Source organism: Bombus pyrosoma, linkage group LG7 (genome assembly GCF_014825855.1).
Source record: "Bombus pyrosoma isolate SC7728 linkage group LG7, ASM1482585v1, whole genome shotgun sequence".
In the NCBI taxonomy this organism is placed as follows: Eukaryota; Metazoa; Arthropoda; class Insecta; order Hymenoptera; family Apidae; genus Bombus; species Bombus pyrosoma.
The window spans coordinates 992,061-1,012,605 of record NC_057776.1 but is presented as its reverse complement, the minus strand read 5'-3'; the positions used below and the strand labels follow the sequence as shown (position 1 = coordinate 1,012,605).

At 31.0% G+C, this 20,545-nt stretch overlaps 2 protein-coding genes across 5 annotated transcripts in view; one reads left to right on the top strand and one right to left on the bottom strand.

The window, feature by feature from the left end:
- The first annotated feature begins 107 nt into the window (after positions 1-107).
- On the top strand, positions 108-2,844 carry LOC122568879 (putative serine protease K12H4.7). Of its 3 annotated transcripts, none has more exons than XM_043729138.1 (9): positions 108-330; positions 684-924; positions 996-1,177; positions 1,251-1,486; positions 1,567-1,702; positions 1,773-2,086; positions 2,161-2,293; positions 2,378-2,547; positions 2,616-2,844. In XM_043729138.1, exons 2-9 carry the CDS (start codon positions 724-726, stop codon positions 2,723-2,725), a joined length of 1,482 nt encoding a protein of 493 aa, XP_043585073.1. In that variant the 5' UTR covers positions 108-330; positions 684-723; the 3' UTR covers positions 2,726-2,844. The 3 variants fall into 3 exon arrangements, with proteins under 3 accessions (XP_043585073.1, XP_043585074.1, XP_043585075.1); XM_043729139.1 differs by lacking the exon at positions 108-330 and adding an exon at positions 393-520; XM_043729140.1 differs by lacking the exon at positions 108-330 and adding an exon at positions 437-454.
- Positions 2,845-3,150: 306 nt separating this feature from the next.
- LOC122568874 overlaps positions 3,151-20,545 on the bottom strand; it is a 78,986-nt gene continuing 61,591 nt past the window's right edge. For both annotated transcript variants that reach the window (XM_043729127.1, XM_043729126.1), the window contains exons 4-11: positions 19,549-19,781; positions 18,783-18,994; positions 17,840-18,054; positions 16,282-16,485; positions 16,074-16,190; positions 14,875-15,159; positions 13,388-13,883; positions 3,151-5,229 (exon numbers count right to left, since the gene is read on the bottom strand). In XM_043729127.1, coding sequence (XP_043585062.1) covers positions 4,833-5,229; positions 13,388-13,883; positions 14,875-15,159; positions 16,074-16,190; positions 16,282-16,485; positions 17,840-18,054; positions 18,783-18,994; positions 19,549-19,781 — 2,159 coding nt within the window. In that variant the 3' untranslated portion in view covers positions 3,151-4,832. The remainder of the gene's footprint in view (positions 5,230-13,387; positions 13,884-14,874; positions 15,160-16,073; positions 16,191-16,281; positions 16,486-17,839; positions 18,055-18,782; positions 18,995-19,548; positions 19,782-20,545) is intronic.

Genomic DNA, 20,545 nt, shown 5'->3' with positions numbered 1-20,545 from the left:
AAATATTTGCGTATTTATTCTAATAAACCGTTTTATAGGTGGCGCTATAAAAAAAAACATACATACTATATCAGTTATACATATAATATATATATATATACATATTTTAGACTGCACATACTACAAGCTGCTACAAGCCAACAAGTTAACAATACACATATAGTGCCTTTGCAAAGCAGCAAAATTAATCATTATATCAAGTTTACAAATTATAATGTTTTCTCTAGATATTGTATATATTAAAACAAACTAAGTGGATTATTCAATAAGTGCTATAAAGAAAAAGAAGCTTTAAACAGGACAGAACACCTTATCATTACTATAAAATTTGTAAGTATATTCCTCTGCTTTTTATATTTATATTCTTTTAGTTTTATCATGTTGGAAAGATTGGAATTTAGTTCCAAGCATGGTTTCAAGTTAATGTTGTAGTACTCATATATAAAAAACATGTGTAAATTTGTACAAGAATAATATTAGTGTCTATATTATAAGAACTAATTTTTAAAATATTATTTCTGTAAATAATAAATCTAAGATAACTTGTATTTTAAAAAGATAGTATTAACTATGTTATCATTATGTTTTAATTTATTAGAGAATAAAATTGATAAAATAATATTTGTAATATATTAATTTTTCATGTATAATATAAATAATAAACTTAGTTTTTATTTTTCCAGAATGCATAATATTTTATAGTTAATCCAAACATAAGATACTATGAACCGTTTACTACTATTATTATTCTTCGTTAATTTCATAAATAATAGTATATCATGGGAGACTTTTATGAGGGGTCGAAGCAAATATGGTAATCTAGGTGCTCCAATTTTATCTAAAGACCATGAACTTCCAAGTGCTGAATGGTTTACACAGTTTCTAGATCACTTTAATCCAACTGATGCACGTGTTTGGCAGCAGGTAATATAAGAATATATTGAATATTTCTTAATTTTTATTTTATAATATAAAATTTTTTATTATTTTTTCAGAGATATTTTGTAAATGGAGAGTACTATAAGAAAGGTGGTCCAGTATTTTTGATGATAAGTGGTGAAGCTGCAGCAAATGCTAAATGGATGGTAGAAGGTCAATGGATCGAATATGCTAAGCAATTTGGAGCACTGTGTTTTCAAGTGGAACACCGCTTTTATGGGCAAAGTCATCCCACTTCGTATGTAACATTGTTTATAAAATATATAATTGATACATTTTAAGTTATAATGTTATGTTTTCGTTATCTGCAGGGATCTGGGTGTGAAAAATTTAATGTATCTTTCATCGCAACAGGCACTTGCAGATTTGGCTTACTTTATACAATTCATGAATACTAATTACAAGTTACCAGCTGGTACTAAATGGATTGCATTTGGAGGTTCATATGCTGGATCATTAGCTGCTTGGTTACGTTATAAATATCCTCATTTAGTACATGGGGCTGTTTCTGCTAGTGGTCCTTTATTAGCAGAAATTGATTTTCAAGGTAAATATAAAATACACTTAAATATAAAAAATATTTTATTTAAAACAGAAGTGTTTTATATTAATAATTATACTTTATAGAATACTTTGTTGTTGTCGAGAATGCCCTCAAAGAATATTCTGAAGCATGTGTAAATGCAATACTAGAAGCAAACAAACAATTTCATATAATGTTACATCATCCTATCGGTCAACAAGGAATAGCTAAAAAATTTATGTAAGTAAAAGTAAAACTCTTCATTTACAAATCAAATATATCATTATTGGAAAATTATTTTTACTTATAGTTTATGTGATCCAATCAATGAACATACCAAACGTAATGATATTTCGAATTTGTATGAAACAATAGCAAGCATCTTTGCCGGTATTGTACAGTACAATAAAGACAATCGTAATAATTCTGCAATGGCTAATTTTACTATCGATAGTGCCTGTGATATATTAACGAACGAAACATTGGGTATTGCTATTGACAGACTTGCAATTTTGAGCACTAAAATATTACAGGCATCAGAACAAAAGTGTTTGGATTATATGTATGATAAAATGATTCATAAACTTCGGAACATAACATGGACTAGCGAAGAAGCAGAAGGGGGTAATGTATTTTTTTACTTATATTATTGCTGTTTTAATTTTTATTTATTGTATTTTAAAATATATTTTTTGTAGGACGTCAATGGACGTACCAAACGTGTACAGAATTTGGATTCTTTCAAACTTCGACAGCACGCCCAAAATTATTTAGTGAAACTTTCCCAGTAGATTTCTTTGTACAACAATGCGTTGATATATTTGGCCCAAGGTTTATTTAAAATTACGATAAATACATTTCTCAATTATGATAAATCATTAGCTATAAAATTATAACATTTCCGTATTCTAACAGGTACAATATTCATTTGCTGAATTCGGCAGTGAATAGAACAAATATTCTATATGGAGGATTAGATTTAAAGACTACAAATGTAGTATTTGTACATGGATCAATTGATCCTTGGCATGTTTTGGGAATTACAAAATCATCAAATCCGCAAATGCCTGCCATTTATATTGATGGTGTGTACATATTGAAATTTTTCATTTTTCATGTAATACAAAAAATTTATTTATTATTATGACCATAGGTACTGCTCATTGTGCCAACATGTATCCTCCTTCCAAAAATGATCCACTTCAGTTAAAAGCTGCCAGAGTTGAGGTTGGACATTTAATAGATGAATGGCTGCATAATTAAATATGATATTCTTAACGCTGTGTATGCTACATTCAACTACTTTATAAGTAGTTTTTTATTTTTGAAACAAAAATGATGTATTAAAAGAATTAAATTTATTTTATTAACTTTTTGAACAATTTGTATTTTCCTTTATGAACTTCTGTGAAACAATTATGATACATAAATATTTTTAGTTCAAATAATTCGTGCATAACTAAGACTAAAACTAACTATGTACGTACATAACAAGTTACTGAAGATACACGAGTGTTCACCATTCTGTGTTTATGTTTAAACCACAAGAATGCATGTATAGATACAATTAAACAAGTTTGCCCATAATGGCACTATTACAATTTTTTGTGGATTACTGAAGTATTAAATAAATACATGTACAAACTTACTATGAATATCTTACGTCAGTCAATGAATAAATACATATCTATTAATTATATATGTTTTATTCTTGACAAGCATGGGAAAAAATGTTCAACTGGTTAAGATAATACTAAACATAAATAATTCATTAAGGTGTTTTAAAATCTGCGAAAACAGATCCGACATGAATTTTAATAAGTGTAAAGTGTCTTAAAATGAGCACCATAACTAAATGAATTTTGTTTCTGATATGGATAGCGTCGGCCTTTCCTTAACGGTACCATCCTCGAATATCGTTTCGTTATGAGTTTGTTCGATTCCTTTAAGGCGAGGCCAAGGTGCCCATTACAGATATTGATCAACCGAGTATGCGTATGATTTTCGTAAAATATTGTCAATCCTATTATAATCAAACATTCTTATAATAGTTTGTATAGAATTCGTTTAAAAATTATTAGAATTCGTTTGATCAGTAATTATACATATACATATATTACTCTCTCATTTTTTTTGGCATATCCTTCGATCAACTCGTGATCCTCCTACATTCACAACTTTCATCTTTGACCTACGCTACTGCAGTATTTACATTACGTAACAAGGTAGTCGTAAATAATTTACTGTATAACAGAACAATAAATGTAGGATGAATTAGTTTTTCTATCTATGAATCACGTTTAAAAATTCTCCTACGCAACATTTGAATTGTTCACCACGTTCTTTTAAGTTTCCATTTTAAATGGAGTTACAAATTATTTCATAAATGATATAGCAGAATACATGGATGGATGGTGATTTAATGCTAAAAAGAAGATGAAATATAAAAAAATTTATCCATGTGAAACTTTATCTCTAAAAAAAATTTCTAAATTTTAAATATTTGTCAAATGTTTGTTATGATATATATGCATTTGGTAATATTTTATTTTACTGACTTCTTCGTCAAATGACTACAAAAAATATAGATATACATATACATATTTCTTGAAAAAATTTGGGATAAAAATTTATAATTTGTGATAAATATATATTCCTCTAAGTAAACTTTGAATTGTAAATGGCAAACAATATGCATTTTTGATATTCTAACTTACAATTAGTTGAATTACTAGGAACAATTAGTTGAATTTTAAACACAAGATTTTATACATGTTTCAAAATGTATATGTGTAATTTAGATCTAGAATATTATAGAAAATGTCAACGATCCACCTCAAAAGCTTTTTGAGATAGATGTGCTTTTCTATAAAAAGTAAAGTTATTTAGAAATTAAAATTAAAGCAATGTATGAATTCATCAATTTTTTTCTTAAAGAATCAGATCAATATATAAAATCCACATAGTACTGTATTTAAAAAATAAAAAAAAGATGTTTATATATAAAAATACACATACACAAGAAGAATTTCACCTATGTAAACAAATTTGCACAATATTGTCTACATACAAATATTTTTAAGTCAAAATATTACCAAATAAACATTCAATTAATTATATCCTTCACATTCAACAAATAATCAAAAATACATTTGCTGAAATTAAAACTCTATATTGAAGGAAGTTTACCTTACATTTTGTACGTATTTCTTAACATAAAGTCACCATCTTCCAGTGCGTTACCATTTATAAAATATGCATACAGCATAAAAAAAAACAGCTTGCTCGTGATCCAATCGCGACTCGTCACAATAATCGATTCACCGAAAATCTCAAAAAAATAAGCGGTTGTAGGTAACCGATTTTGTGTTCAGTATCTGTGATGAGACTGAGACTGCCTCCACTCGGGCGTAGAGTTACCGTGGTGATGATGATGATGATGATGATGGCGTTTCTTGTCAGAAATGCTGGCGTGCTTGTTAGACGGGTACGTGGCTACATCGCTCACAACTAATTCTGAACCATCTCTCTCGGTGTTGTTGCCACGGTAATTTTCTCGGTATCCTGGTTCATCCAGGGTCTCCTTGCGACGAAGAGGAGGATGATTGGTCTTATGACCGGCCGTCTCATGCAGATTTTCCCAAGCTTGACGGTAATATCGATTCAGTCCTCCTCGACTCTCAGAGGAACTACTTCCAAAACTGGCCACGGTATTGCAATCTGGAGATGCACGGTGTCGGTAATGCTTGCTGCTTCTACCGCGATTTCTGTGTGAATAGGTTAACAGATATTTATTATTATTTCAACTTCGGGACCTTTCTGCATAATGATTTACTGGTAATATCTGTAGATTGAAAAAATGATAATTTGTAGGTTAGAGACTTAAGTTGTACAATTTTACTATTTTATATAGAACATTTGTCGACTAAGGCTATTGAATGGTAATTTGTAAAATTGATGTACAGTAGTTTTATAGAAAACTAATGTATAGAAGGTAACTTATAATTTGTAATATGTGAAATTTCACTAATAACATTAGTTGTATTGTGCAAGAGGGACCAAGTATTATTCTATATTATTGTTTTCTTTTTCTAACTTGGATACAATACAATACTATTGTTGTGTTTAATTTATACACCTTGGGTATAAATTTATGGCATAAATGAAGTCAGCAGAGATTCTCTAGTTGAAAATAAGATGAAAATAAAAAAATAAAATTACGTCGAAGATTTCATTTCATAGAAAATCGTGTTTGGAGACTTATCACATAGGTATTCATATATTTGATTGATTTTCGACTGGGTAGGAGTATGGAATCGACAGGATGTCATTCTACATAGGAAAACAAATTAAATTTTTTCGACCCGAAAATATAGAACAAAATTTATTCGCTTAAAGCCGAATTTTCAAGAAAATAAAATCTGAAAATTTGTCGAATATGCGATTTCTTGGCCAAATAGCATCAAACTTTATTTTCTTCGAAAGGAAGCTTCAAACCACAAATTTTTATTTTACATTTTTAGACATAAAATAATCTCTTGCCGATTATTTATTCCTGTATAGCTGGCAACGAAGCAAATATATGTATATGTACTTGAAAATTTACACATATAAATTTCTTCGAAAATAAATGCTTCGATGTAATTTTGTTATTTTTATTTTGAATTTAGAATCTCCCTGATTTCATTCGTTTTAGACCCATAGTGTATTTGTAACTAATAATTTATGATCTTCCTTCTTTATATATATATATATACTTCTTAGAAACATATATATATATATAAAGAAGGAAGATACTATATGTATATATATATAGTAAGCAAGATATATATGCGGTTTGTTGTATTGTCGATTTGGCTTTCAGATATTTAGGTTGTTCCTTATAGAAAATTCATATTGAAATATTTCTGGTTTTTATTCTAATACTTTAGCTCAGAAACTGAGCCAAAACTGAAGCCAAATCGATTGTTTCATTTTGTATTATGTATGTTTGTTTGGGAAATATAATTTAGCAAAGTGTAATTGAAGCAATTTGTAGTGAAATCATTAGCAATACCAGCACCAATTTAAAGATGAAAGGAGCACCAAATAGTTAGATATAGATATATTAGGAGTTTATTATAATTTAGGTCCCTTGTGATTTTACTAAAATTATTTTAGTATATATAGTGAGCCATTTTCTAGTAATCATGGCATTTTTCCTTCAGCATAGCTTATTGTACTACCAGAAACTTTATGAAACATTATCAAACTATGCTATTATATCAATTTTAATATCCACAGGTATATAATTGTGAATATAGAGATATGAAATTTTAATTTGTTGAGATTATACAAATATGTTTAGCTGTCAATTTAAAGTTCTGTATTTACAGTAACTTCCAAAACTGTTGCAACACTCTTTAAAACTGAATAACTGCTTAAAGATAGGACCAAACGGTTTCAATATTTTTGATAAGTTAGGAGGATTAGTTTACTAGATGATGTATAACAAAAGTTTTAAAAGAATTGCAATTGGTTGGAATCGCCAAGAAAGAAAGTAAAGATCGCATTTCCCAAAATTTTTTCTTGGACTTGTAATGAAACTTTAAACAACACATTTCGAACATTTCTATCAGTTACGCATTTACATATGTGCCGAGAATTTTATTGAAATTGGTTGACGCGGAAACAAGCGACAGGCACCGAAAGACGTAAATTTTAGGCCATGAAAACTATGTTTTTTCGCCATCTTCGAACATTTGTATCTCATAGCAACTAAAATGTATTGTTTAAATTTTCATTACAAGCTCAGACAAAGAAGTTGCGGAAAATATAATCTTTACTTTCCTTCTTGGCGATTCCGACCAGTTGTAGTTTTTTCAAAAAATTTTTTTATACGTGATCTAGTAAAATAATCTTCCTAATTTCTAAAAAAAAAAAAATCCAAATCATTTGGTCTAATTTTAAAAAGGTTATTCAGTGTCAATGGGTATGGTAATTTTGAATGTCACTGGAATTTCATACATTCAGTTTTATCGTATTCAGTCATAATTATATCATGCTATTATTTCTTATTATTTAAGCCTATAAATATCAACTAATTAAAGTTATCTGACAATTTAATGATGTTCCACATTTTTAAACCGAAGTAATAGTGGAGCTATATCAAATATAACAACAGGAAGTATTTTTACGAGCAATGAAATATCGAAATACAAATAATTAAATGAAAGTGCGAAAACAGTTGAATATGTGCATTAGTACTAAATTTAAAAAAAAAATTAAATAAAATATAGAAGCACAGCGGTATTTTAATTTGAAAAATTAAAACTATAGAATTAGGTATTAATACACTAACAAAATATATATAGGGTGGTTGGTAGCTGGTGGTACAAGCGGAAAGGGGGTGATTCTACGTGAAAAAAGAAGTCGAAAATATAGAATAAAAATTTTTCGTTTAAGGCTTTGTTTTCGAGAAAATCGACTTTGTATTTTCGTTCGGTACGCGTGCACTTTATCACGTCTGGGCTGGCATAATCGGACATCTAATTATTGGGCCATATTTTTTCGAAGGAAATGTAACGTCAGCAGCATATTTCGATTTCTTACAAAACAAACTACCGGAATTATTAGAAGATGTACCGCTGAGAACTAGAGGAAGTTTAATTTTTCAACAAGACGATGCACCGCTACATTTTAGTCGTCATGTGAGAGATTTTTTAAACCAACATTACCAAGGCTGGATTGGTCGTGCTGCAACAATAGCTTGGCCACCACGCTCTCCTGACTTAACTCCGCTTGACTTTTATTTATGCAGCCATATTAAATCAATTGTCTATTCTGAAGAAATCGCAAGTTGCGAGCAATTGAAAGAAAAGATTATTGTAGCCTTTCATACTTTAAAACAATCGAATACGTTAGAAAGTGTTCATAGAAATTTAATTAGAAGAGCAGAACTATATGTTCGGCGGAATGGGCAACATTTTCAGCAATTTTTGTAATAATGAACTTTATGATTACTTCATATTATTTCATTATGTATTCCTAATCTTCCGTTGCGGCAAAAACAAACTTAAACTGCGATAATATCCATCGAGACAACGATCTACAGTGAGATCCGTTATAACGAGACGTGATAAAGTGCACGCGTACCGAGCGAAAATTTAAAGTCGATTTTCTCGAAAACAAAGCCTCAAACGAAAAATTTTTATTCTATATTTTCGACTTCTTTTTTCGCGTAGAATCACCCCCTTTCCGCTTGTACTACCAGTTACCAACCACCCTGTATTATCTTTTTCCAATTTTAAGCTAATATAATAACTGTTTTACGACTTTTGAGCGATGATGTATAACGTCGCTCGACAACAAGATTTGAACGTTACAGAGTTAATAAAAAATCAGTGCGAATATCAGTTTAGAACAACTTTTCATGCGAATTAAGTTATGCTTAATAGTCAAGAAAATATTATTATATTTCTTCCACTAATTACTTGTTTGTAATTACTTTGTCTTATTTAAGCTATCTGGCAATTACTTTTTCTTCATTCATTTAAATCACGAACCATTATTGATCGATGGGCAAGTTATCTTAATTCAAAGACAATTACTTTTCAGAAACTGAGCAAATTTTTTCATAGAACACTTCATCCCATCAAACTCTAAACTTCCCACTATACGTATATTCTTCCCTGTAAATCAAATCTCTTCCATTAACGAAAAGGATAGTGCCCAATCCTATTTAAACGATGTGCTAAGAGAACAGTATACACAGACGAAGCTACTTGGGGGAAGAAAGTGCGTGAACGCTGCATTGACGTGTGTGCGTCCGGAAGAAGAGGAGAAGCTTTAAAAATACACTCCGTGGTGAGCTGTGGTGAACGAGCTATCGCTATATATGGGTGCTCATTATAAACGTTGCTCGTTTACCTTGACTAGTAATCACTCGCGAGGGTGGCGCATGGCGGTTGTAGTGGTACGTGGTGATGGTTGATGTAGTGGTGGGCGGTGGTTGCGTGGAGGGTGAGGGCGATAATGGTGGACTATATATGTATGTATATATAGGAAGTAATTGTTTGATAATCTTAAAGGGAAGGGTTGGAAAAGTATCCAGCGCGATGGGCCGCCGAGAGACCGAAGGAATAAGGATGATCGGTGCCGCGGCGTGCCGTCAAGTCGCGGCGCCCCAGGTGCTGGTCGGGGAAGGGCAGCGCCAGTAGCGTATACCAACGCGAGGGCATCCCGGTATCACCCCTTCCAAGGCCACCACTACCGCCACCCCTCAACGCACCAACCCCACCAAGCCCCCTGCGGCGCCTTCCTCTGACGCTGCCACTGCCGCTAGCCACCGCAACGCAAATGGGCTCAGTGTTAATTGTTATTTCTTGATCGTTACCTAGTTTCCTCCGATCAATCTTTTCCTTTCTTTCTCTTTTATTTTTTCCACTTTTTCGAATTATTTCTTTTTTGCGCACGTTACTATTTCTTCTTTAACCCTTTGCGATCGTACTCAACTGAGATATGAACGGATACTAGTAATTAAATTGCGGATTTTTATGCATTTTCATTTTATGCAAATTCGAGGGCGTAAAAATGTATAGAATGTGCGAAAATATATAAAAGTAATCCAAATACTGTGCTCATTATAACACTTGATAGATGGAACAAATATCTGTCCTGATTTTACTTCTTTTTAATTATATCGATATATATAAAAAATATATGCAAAATATGAATTTGCATAAAAATCCGCAGTTTACTAATAATATAGCAACACGAAATATCCAACGAACCAAAATGAAATTATCGCTGTTTCCTATTTCACACTATATATATATATATATATATTATATCATTCACTTTTCTTTTTGCTATTTTGGACCACCCTTTATCAAATAATTCAAGATAAGAAAATATTTAGTTGCATTAATTTGCAGAATCCTGTTAACATGTATCTTCGAAGCCAAATATATTGTCAATATGAAAAGTTAATATGATTATACAATTAGAACGGTTCTTTTTCTTTTTGGCAGCTGAGAATAAACATACGACCACAAAGGGTTAATTCTGACAATTTTTCTTTTCCCGTGAATGATTGTTTTATTGGTTGGATTAACCCTTTCGTTGCTGAGATAATTTTTAAATGTAAATCTTCATCTGTTAATGTATGTAATAATTGAATTTTCATGGCGAATATATTGTTAAAGAAAAGTGAGTATTTTAGACATTATACACTGCGTCCCATAACTATAAAACCAATCTGAACTCTTCAATTCTTATACAAATAAATTAGAATTATATTGGAAAGTTGAAAATCGAACCTAACCCCAACCTAACCCCAACCTAACCCCAATTAAGCTTATTGAAATATGATATTACGAGGAAATATAAAAATGATAATACAACATACAAAAGTTGAAAGTTTTTGGATGGTTTTATAATTATGAGACGCAGTGTATAAATAGATTTGTTAACTTTTTAGATTATACAACGTAAATATTGAGTTTAAATGTTTTATACTTTAAAGTTTGTAATTTTCCATGTTATAGTTAATTACAATTTTTTTATACGTATATCGTGTATAAAATAGGTAATTAACAGCAATGAAAGGATTAGTTTGAATCTTCTATGTAGTCAAGTTTGTCTACTTTAAAATTTCAAACCCTTTCTTCGCGGAGAATAATCTACAATAATTTGTCCCCTTGAGGAAAAAAGAATATTGTACGCAATCTCATTAATAAATTATCTTTGACGTAATGAAAGATGCTTCCTTTTTAAACTTTTTAAAGTATTATGCTTTTTGAAAAGAATAGATCATGTTAGTAATATCAATTTTAAAGAATTGTAATGAATATAATTAGGAACATGTATGGTTTGATTAACAAACATGGACTTTCAATTTAGAAAGTGTTAATCACCTGCAAAAGGGTCGATCATCAAAAATGAAAAAAAATCTTGTTCTACATTTTCTAACACAAAAACCATATGTATGTCTTATGTCAATTTTTTAATCAAAGAGAATAATTCATGTTTTGATAAAAGATGGAATAGAACCTCTCATTTGAATTTCTGTTTAGAATTCGTGTTAAATCATTCTATAAGGTACATAATATTTTGTATAATGTATTTTTTGTCCTTCCTCTATTTTTCAAAATCAGATTACCTTATATGAATTCAATGATAATATAATGTTATGTAGATTCAATGATTTCAATATCTAGAGAAACTAACGTTTGGATTAGAATTCCATTCAAAAAGAAATTGCGATTCCTATGTCTCTAAAGCGTATGAAACTAAGAGAAAAAATATATTAAGTTTCTAAGAATTCCCAAATTTCCAATCTTTCGAATAATAAAGATTCTACAATATTTCTTTTATCGATCAAACCCTGGAGTGTAGTTCGTTGTAAACTTTTAAGCTGCATCCAAAATAATTCACAATGCACGTCATAAAAAAGCGTATTTTAGATATGGATGGAAATTTTCCAGATGATATCTTGGTCTAGCAATGTTGTATTTCTTCACTTAAAATGCAATGTTTTACAGTATGCTGCATAGGAACAACATTTATAATATTACCAGTCGACGATATTAAAAACAAAAATATAATCGAAATTAAGAGGGCTTGGAGATTATTGATTTTTACACGTTTTCTTCTGCAAAGACTGTTTACGTAACAACTCTTTGTTACAGTAATTATAGTGGCCGGAATGAATTACAAATTACAATATCTCGAGGGAGCTACGAAACGCGAGTTTAGATAAGAAGAGAATAGGCAAGAAGACAGATGAAAGAATAAAGAAAGTTTAAACAAATGTAGAGTAAGCGATACAATATACACACGTAGGGTCAAAGAGCGAATGTATTGTATGTATATAGAAGCTATAGTTATGCATAGTCTGTCCAAGAAATAATGCCTGTTAGAGAAGTCGAAGGCAATACAATTTTTAAATTGCATATAGCAAGAGAACGAGATGATTACCAATATAACATGTTTCATGACACAAGAATCTAAAAGTCAAAATGGGAACAATGTGACATGCATCTACACTGGGTATATTTGAATATTTATGGTAATTGATAGTCAATGGTAATGATGAGAAAACCAGTCTTTTAAAAAAGTAGGTTGCCATCGAGCCATTAGAGAATTAGTAAGAAATTTCCTCCTTATAATAGAGTAATACGATAAAAGGAAGTAATATATGTATAAGAGTAATTTTATTAGCTTCCACCATTTATATCTTAAAATTTCTATTCATTTGAAGTGGTACGTTAGGGATTAAATTTCATTTATGAAATTTGTTTAATTCCCATAACTGATAATATGTGAAAATATCAGGTTATTTCTAATTAGATATTAGAAATTAAACGAAATTAAACAAATCCCAAAGATTAAAAAATATGTATTTTGCGACGAAATAAACTTTTTCAGTATTTAAAGGTCTCAAATCAAGTTCTATGCATACAGATTTTTCCATTTAATTTTCCAATTAATGCAATGCAAAATATTTAAATTTCTTTCCCAATTTTAAAATTCAACGATTAGGAATTGAATGTTAATTTCTATCAAACATTCAAATTTCCATTTAAGCACACACAAATTATTTCGTTTCAAAATATAGAATTGAAATGACTAAACGGTTAAGTACCATATTAACTCGTCACTTACATGTCTTCTTCTCTATCCTTACCCATAATAAAATAATCTCTCTAGAAAATAATCCTCAAATTGCTCTCAGCAACGAATGAGAAACGAATAAACAACGCGCTAAAAAACGAGCAAAACGTAACAAACAAGTAAAAACAAAGATAAATATAATCTGACATCACAAAACAGGCGTTACTTTTGGTACAACCAAATCACAGAAATCAAAAGAACCGACAGCAACTCGATAATGCCATCATTCTACACGCGATTCGCGGGTTTAGGTGAGTGATTTGCTTTTACCTGCGTATGAGTATTACAACGGTGGTGATTACAGCAGCAAGGAATACGAAACCACCGAAGACACCCAAGGCGATCACCGCGCCTAGATTTAATTTTGCTTGATGAGTGTTACTCGACTGGTCGGCGTTGTCCACCCTGAAAGGTCCAGAAGGTTCAGGAACACCAGTTCCAATACCAGCCTGAGCATTGTCCACTCCACTGCCAGAAATTTCGTTGTCCTGAGGATGATCGTTGGTGTCGTCGTTCAGAGGTGGCGACGGAGGCGGTGCTGGTCTCTGAAGACCAATATTCGGTTTCCTTGCGATGGTTTCCCGAACCGTCGCGGGTAATTCGGCGGTGCTAGCCACTCTTCGTGGTGGCACAGAGGTGGTTGTGGTTGTGGTCGTCGAGATTGTTGTGGTTCGAACTCGAGGTGGTAAGAACGTGTGTCGGGTTCTGCTGGTCGTTGGTCGCACGGTTGTTCGGGAAGACACAGTCACGGTGGTACGTAGTTCTTCTGTAATAAAGGAATTTTGGAGACGTTGATTCTCTTATAATTCTAATCTTTCACATAGGTTCTGTTAAAGAAAATCTAATGATTATTATTATTATGTATTATCATAATCCCTTAGGAATATGTAGATTCCCAATTAACTCACTTCCGATTATATTTAAAATTTCTTTTATCCTAAGTTATCTTAGACCTCCTGTATTGGTTTAAATTAAAAGAACCTTTTTGTAATTCTAATTATGATATATTAGCGAACGTATTAACATAGTTTTAAATTGATAATGAAAAAATTGAGTACATTTTTGATAGAATTTTGTGGAGTAAGTCGGTCCTTAAGAGATTAATACGACAGAAGATTATTGTTCGCGATCTCAACAAAAAATTAGATGTAAATGATAATTTACATATATCGTCATTGAAATTACTGAAATTAATTATTGAAATTATTGCAACTACAGTTATTACAGATACATTAGAATACAGATTTCATACGAATTATATGTAATTTAGTTTAAAACAATATTTTAATAATATACAAAAGCATTTATATATGCATCTACATATATGTATGTATTATACTATTTTTATATACACACACATATATAACAGTCAAGTGTACACGCACAATAATTAAGTAGAATCTGGTTGAAAATAATACTGTTGTAAATCAAAATTTATTTTGGAATTTATATATGTATATATTAAAACAATTATCAATTATTTATTAATTCTTTGAGTTGCTACGCGCATAAGAAGTATATGCATAAATGAATTTAAGTTCCAAGTATAAAATAAATATCTGATAAATTGGATTGAAAAACAACCTTTGAATATTCTCATATTATATCATTTACATTAATAAAGATCCAATAATTAATTATGAAATTAAATTATCCTCGTATTTGAAGATTGCAAACACTACCACGAAAAGTGACTTGCTTTTCTAAAGAAATAATTAAGTTTGTATTTATTCTATAAAAATAATTAAATCACATACCCGTACAAGTGGGTGCGACATGATCATATAAGCCAGTGGGCAAGCATAATATTTGTCGGAAGCCAGAAAGTCTGTAACCTTTCTCGCAGGTGTATGTAACGATACTGCCTACGAGAAGACTTCGACTGAAGTTCGTTTTCGATGGTACTGTCTCGGTTTCGTCGATTTCATCGATTTGAATATAACTATGTGGAACAGGAGCAGGAGGATCACACAGAATTGGTTCGCAACGTGGTGGCGGTCCATTCCAGCGCTCATCGATATCGCATGTCAGTCTTGCACGACCTGTAATCCGAACAAATTGTTTAATCTGCAAATTACTAATTCATTATAATTTATTAATAAGCTATAAACAATGTCTATGTAGTGTTAAACTAAAAATGAAAAGTCTATTTACATAAGTTATACATATTCTTCTATATTATTTTTTATAAAATAGTTTTATACAATTTTTTTATAAAATATTTTGGCTTTAGTACTATATATCGGAGTTTCATTAATAAATCTTGCAGAATGTAATGTCTCATGAAAATCGAAAATATTTTGTTTTAATTTCAAATTAAAAATCTCAGAGAGAAAATATAAAAATCTGATTAGAATATATTATTATAATGTATCGATGAGTATCTCGGAAAATGTACATGTGTACATATTTATATTTATATCTGCTTAAACTGAATATACTCCATGATTTTCTTTTTACTTTTATTGTTTACGGTCGCGTGAAACGTTTGTGTAGATTATTCGCAACACGGAGAGCAAAAAGGAAAAGGTTCATTGCATTACATTATTACACTATTTATTCATTTTCATGAATAAACACTACATAGTACAACTGATACACAAATTTATCAGTTGTGCAACATAAAAATTCTCATATTAAAATCACGCACACGTTCAAAGCTTATCTTCAATCAGATTAATTTCAATCTCTACCATAAATCTCTAAAAATTCAGCCTCGCATGATAAACCAATTTGAACGGTTCTAGAATCAGGAACAAAATCAAGCCGCAACAAGAGGATCAAGAAACAATCAGAAAGATGATGTCATCACGATCCAACACCAACTAATATTCTTACCAATTTCCTTCAAAATGCTCGTTGGCGAAGCGTTTCAACACAGGTATCAAGGTATTACCCACAAACGATAGCCATTTATCAAAGAGAAATAATGGCTAACGCCACGATAAATTCTTACCAGTCATCTCGTATCCTTCATCGCAGGAATAAAGCACCTGACTGAGATAACTAACGGTATTGTTGATAAGTGTGTAACCTCCGTGTTTTATGTTCGCTGGATAACCGCACTCGATGCCTGAAACGAGCAGAATGTTGAATTTAACATCGATAGGACGATCGTATATGGTTCATCGAGTGGCCTCTGTATCTAATTCTTGCTCTCTTACTTTTGCACACGGGTGGAAACTCGTTGTAGAAGCCAGTATCGAGGCATGTACGGGTCGACGGTCCTATAAGAAGGCTGCCGGCGTTACAAGTGTAATCCACCGTCGCGCCAACTTCATATGCGCTTCCGGAATTTCGATCTGTCGTTGTAGTCACCGTCATCGTGGAATTCGGAGGCTGTTCTGGTCGACCACATGCTCGTGGTTCTAAGGGCAAACAAAGAATTCCTTAGTTTTACTTGTTTTACTGTCTCACATTGTTTGTTAGAAGAAAGTGACCAAATATGGAATTTTTTTTACCTAATATAGAATATATAATATTTACCTAATATAGAATAGAAACATTTATAAAAATCTGATAAATAAATTATATGAATCAAATCTGACAGATGACTTATCTGTCAAACGTCAATAGGCTCTCCCACTGCCTCACCTTGGCACCGTTTATTTTTCCAATAACATTTCTCGCGATACTCTGGTGGAGAATAATAGCGCGGACATTGTGCACATGACGAAAGTATTGGTCCAGAATTTGATACTTGAGTATGTAATTTTTCAAAAATTTTATGAGCAAAGTGTCTTAATTAATAAAAAGAATACTTTTTGTTTGCTTTCCATGAAAATATTGTAGCTGATGTTAGGCTTCCAGTAGTTGAGTACCTATTTCTTATTAGATATAATTTATGCGTTATGTTAGTTCAATATTGAAGATTGCTCATAACGTTAGGAATATGAGACTGCTCTTAAATTGAATGTAAATATATGATTGAATACCCATAAAAATCTTTTATTTCTTGTGACTGATTTTATATGAGTAACATTTAAAAAACAAGATGATATTCATTTGTTTACTTTTCTCTACTTTTTTCTATCTTTTTCAGAATGAAGAAATAAGATCTTCATTTTTTATACATAAGCCTTTCAGCAACCATATTGATCAATTCCGTAAATCCTAAAATACAAAAATTTGATGATGATATAAACATTATTTTTTTAAGTTTACCACCGAATTTACTATCATTAGTGTCATCTTTTTGCGATAAATGAACAGATGGAAGGAAATCATTCGTGTCTTGAGAGTTGAACATTAATCGTGTACTTGTGTAATGAAATTGCGAAATGAACAATAAGCCAAGTTGTTCAGTTTAGCTTCTGAGAGGCTCACATAATATTTTTCACCTTTTATTTAATATCTTCTTATTCTTGACGCACTGCTAAACAAAAATTAATGGATTGACTATACTATTGCACCAATCAAGCAAATAAAAGCGGAGAGGTTTTATAAACTTAATATACCAACATGCTATTCGTATGATACCATGATGTATTCTAAAAATTGATCAAAAAAGGTAATTAAAACACAATGTACAAACACAAGAAGTGAATATAAAAGACAAAGTGACATGAGAAAAGGTCCTCTAATTGTTTTGTGCAATATGTCATCATGTACGTATTAACATCTCTATAAAGAATTAAGTATATATATTTCTATAGTAACGAAGATGACACTTATATAACCATTGTGTAATTCGATAGTAATGAGAAAATGCTTGGTACTCACGGTGTTGACAGATGAAATTTAATCGAGCTGTGCAAGGGGTATCCGACCAAAGCCATCCTCTGCTACCATCATATCGAGCGCAGTCTTCTTCGCTGCCTTGAGGTAGACTCCAGAAAGAAACAGAAACTTCGTCACCGCTTCCTGTCCACCTCCAAACCGTACGATCCTTTTGATCTCTTACTGCACCCATCCAGTACTGACTCGAAGTATCACTCCTGAATAAAGATAAGGTATATCTTTTTAGAAATATTTGGTGAAAATACACTTATTACACAATGAACATTGAAAATTTTTTCGTTTGTACTATCTTTATGGTAATTGTATATTTTATACTAATTGAAATATACACTGACAAACACATAAATGGAGAGAAGCTTTATACTCAATTTAATTTATTTTGTAATTATCACTCGAAATAGAAATTTGAAAGGCGTTCTATTTTTATTATGCTTTAAGGTACAAGAGATGTATTTTTGAATTCTGTATTAAAAAGGATGAATAGAAAGGAAAGTTTTCACTCTAATATTACTTGTATTTATGAGTACGAATTATCCTATTTTTATACTCGCCATTGTAAGCAATTTACGTAAGAAGGTAGGTTTAGTTTATTTCATGGTAGTAATAGAAGAAGTAATTTAAAATTACAGGGTACAAATAGTACAGTAAAATTGACTTGTTTTAAAGCAAAGGATTTATATTAAAATTTTATTACTACTGCATAGAATAATACCTGTACCTTTCCTGTAGCATTTTTATTAACTATTAAATATGAAAATAACATTTTGATGAAAGTTGCCATTAGTATTAGATATAATAAATTGTCCATTGTAACGAACTCGATAGATCAATCTGATTTTGATCAAATTGAACTGGTTATATCTTACAGAAAAAAGTTGAAAGCAGATAGCGAAGCGTAGAGGTGGGCAATTAATGAATTCGGTACCTGTGCCTCCTCCATAGCTCCCACGAAATAAACCCTTGTAACGCAGGATTGCTTTCATCCACTAAACTACCGCCTCGTGCACGACAGAATGTCAATGCTTCTCGGAATATCATCGGTTGGCGATTGTAGAATATGTAACATTTTCCATTGTAGGTTGCTGTCGAACCTGGTGGCTGATCTCTAAATTGTGGACATCTTTCAATGGGAAGAGCCTATACAAAAAAGTAATCACGTTTCTTTAAACTGTATAAAAGAAAAACCCTATGTAAAGAAGAATATACACATAAGAAAAGAATAATCGGTATAGAAGTCAATATAAGAACCCTAAAACTCAATTTTTTCTAATAACTCTGATTCGTTGTGATTAGTAGAAGGTGTTAAAATACTGATTATATCTACAAAATGAAGTACATCATCAAAACATGTATAAGAAATGATAAATAAGGTACATATAAAGTGTCTTTTGAAATGTGATATTCTTTAAAACCTGATTATCCATTTTTAACAATTGAGATTCATATTAATTAGTCCTTTCTGTAGTAAACATAATTCACATTCATGAAATCCAAATTTATGAAGGCAACTAAGGGGAACTTACATGAAGATCTGCTGCACCTACTAAATATTATAACAAGTGTTATACGTAATTTTTATATATCTTTTGCATATTGTATACATTGTATAGATTATGTAACTTACAACAAAGCTATTTATAATACTTAGATAATTTTATTCCTTTGGAACAGGTACAGCAAATTGATCGTACCTGATCAGTGTACACGAAGGCCTCACACAATGAAAGTTGCACTGGAACTGGTGCCGGTGTAGTTGCTTCCAAGTGTACGGAAACGAAAGCTCCAGGCATAGGCGGATTACAGGGTAAAAAAAGAGGTTGCCCTTCTTCGAGGGGACCGGTGAAACGATTGCAAATTGGATTCGTTCCCAAGTCCGGCCGATTGTTTCCGACACGAACAACAATTGTTCCGGGTATACCATCACCTGCAATCAGAGAACGTGTGAAAAATTTGAACTTAATATGTTAGGAGTGATAGAAAGTGATTCAGAAATTGTATTTCTGGACAATTCAAAAGCAATTGGAGATGGAAGCGAATACAGCGCTGTTATTTGTGTATAATAATATCTTCAGGGAGTTATTGATATTTGATTTAGTACATACATACATGTATAAAATAAAATACATATATAAAAGATCGAGTTTTTCATTGAAATATCAGTTTCTTCGAAAATGTAGATTAGGGGAACCTTTTTATTAATGCACTTTGCATACTTTTAGATTTATTTTGTGTATTACTTTTATTGTTATTTAAGTAATTTTTTGACATTATTATAGAAATTGATGTATTTTTTTCAGTCACTTGAATAATAATGTTAAATTATTAATTTATCTGTATGTTCGATTATTTCTTGTTAATAGTACCTAAATTTAGTTTCTGTGAGTGTGATAATTAAATACAAATATTGTAATTGTATCTAACCATAAGGAAAGTGATTTGAGAAGCAAAAAATATGATAATAGCTATATATCAATATACTACTATCCTATCAGTATTTTAATTTAATTTAAATAAAACGCCCGATTTCCTCTTGTTGTAAATATATTAGTATTCCATTAAAACACAGTTTTGTATTACAGTGACTCAAAATTATAAATTGGCAAAATCATTAGATAGAATCTAATGTCCTCAAATTAAAACTTCCACAATGCAAAGAACAATTATTTCCACTGACGAGATAAATTTGCC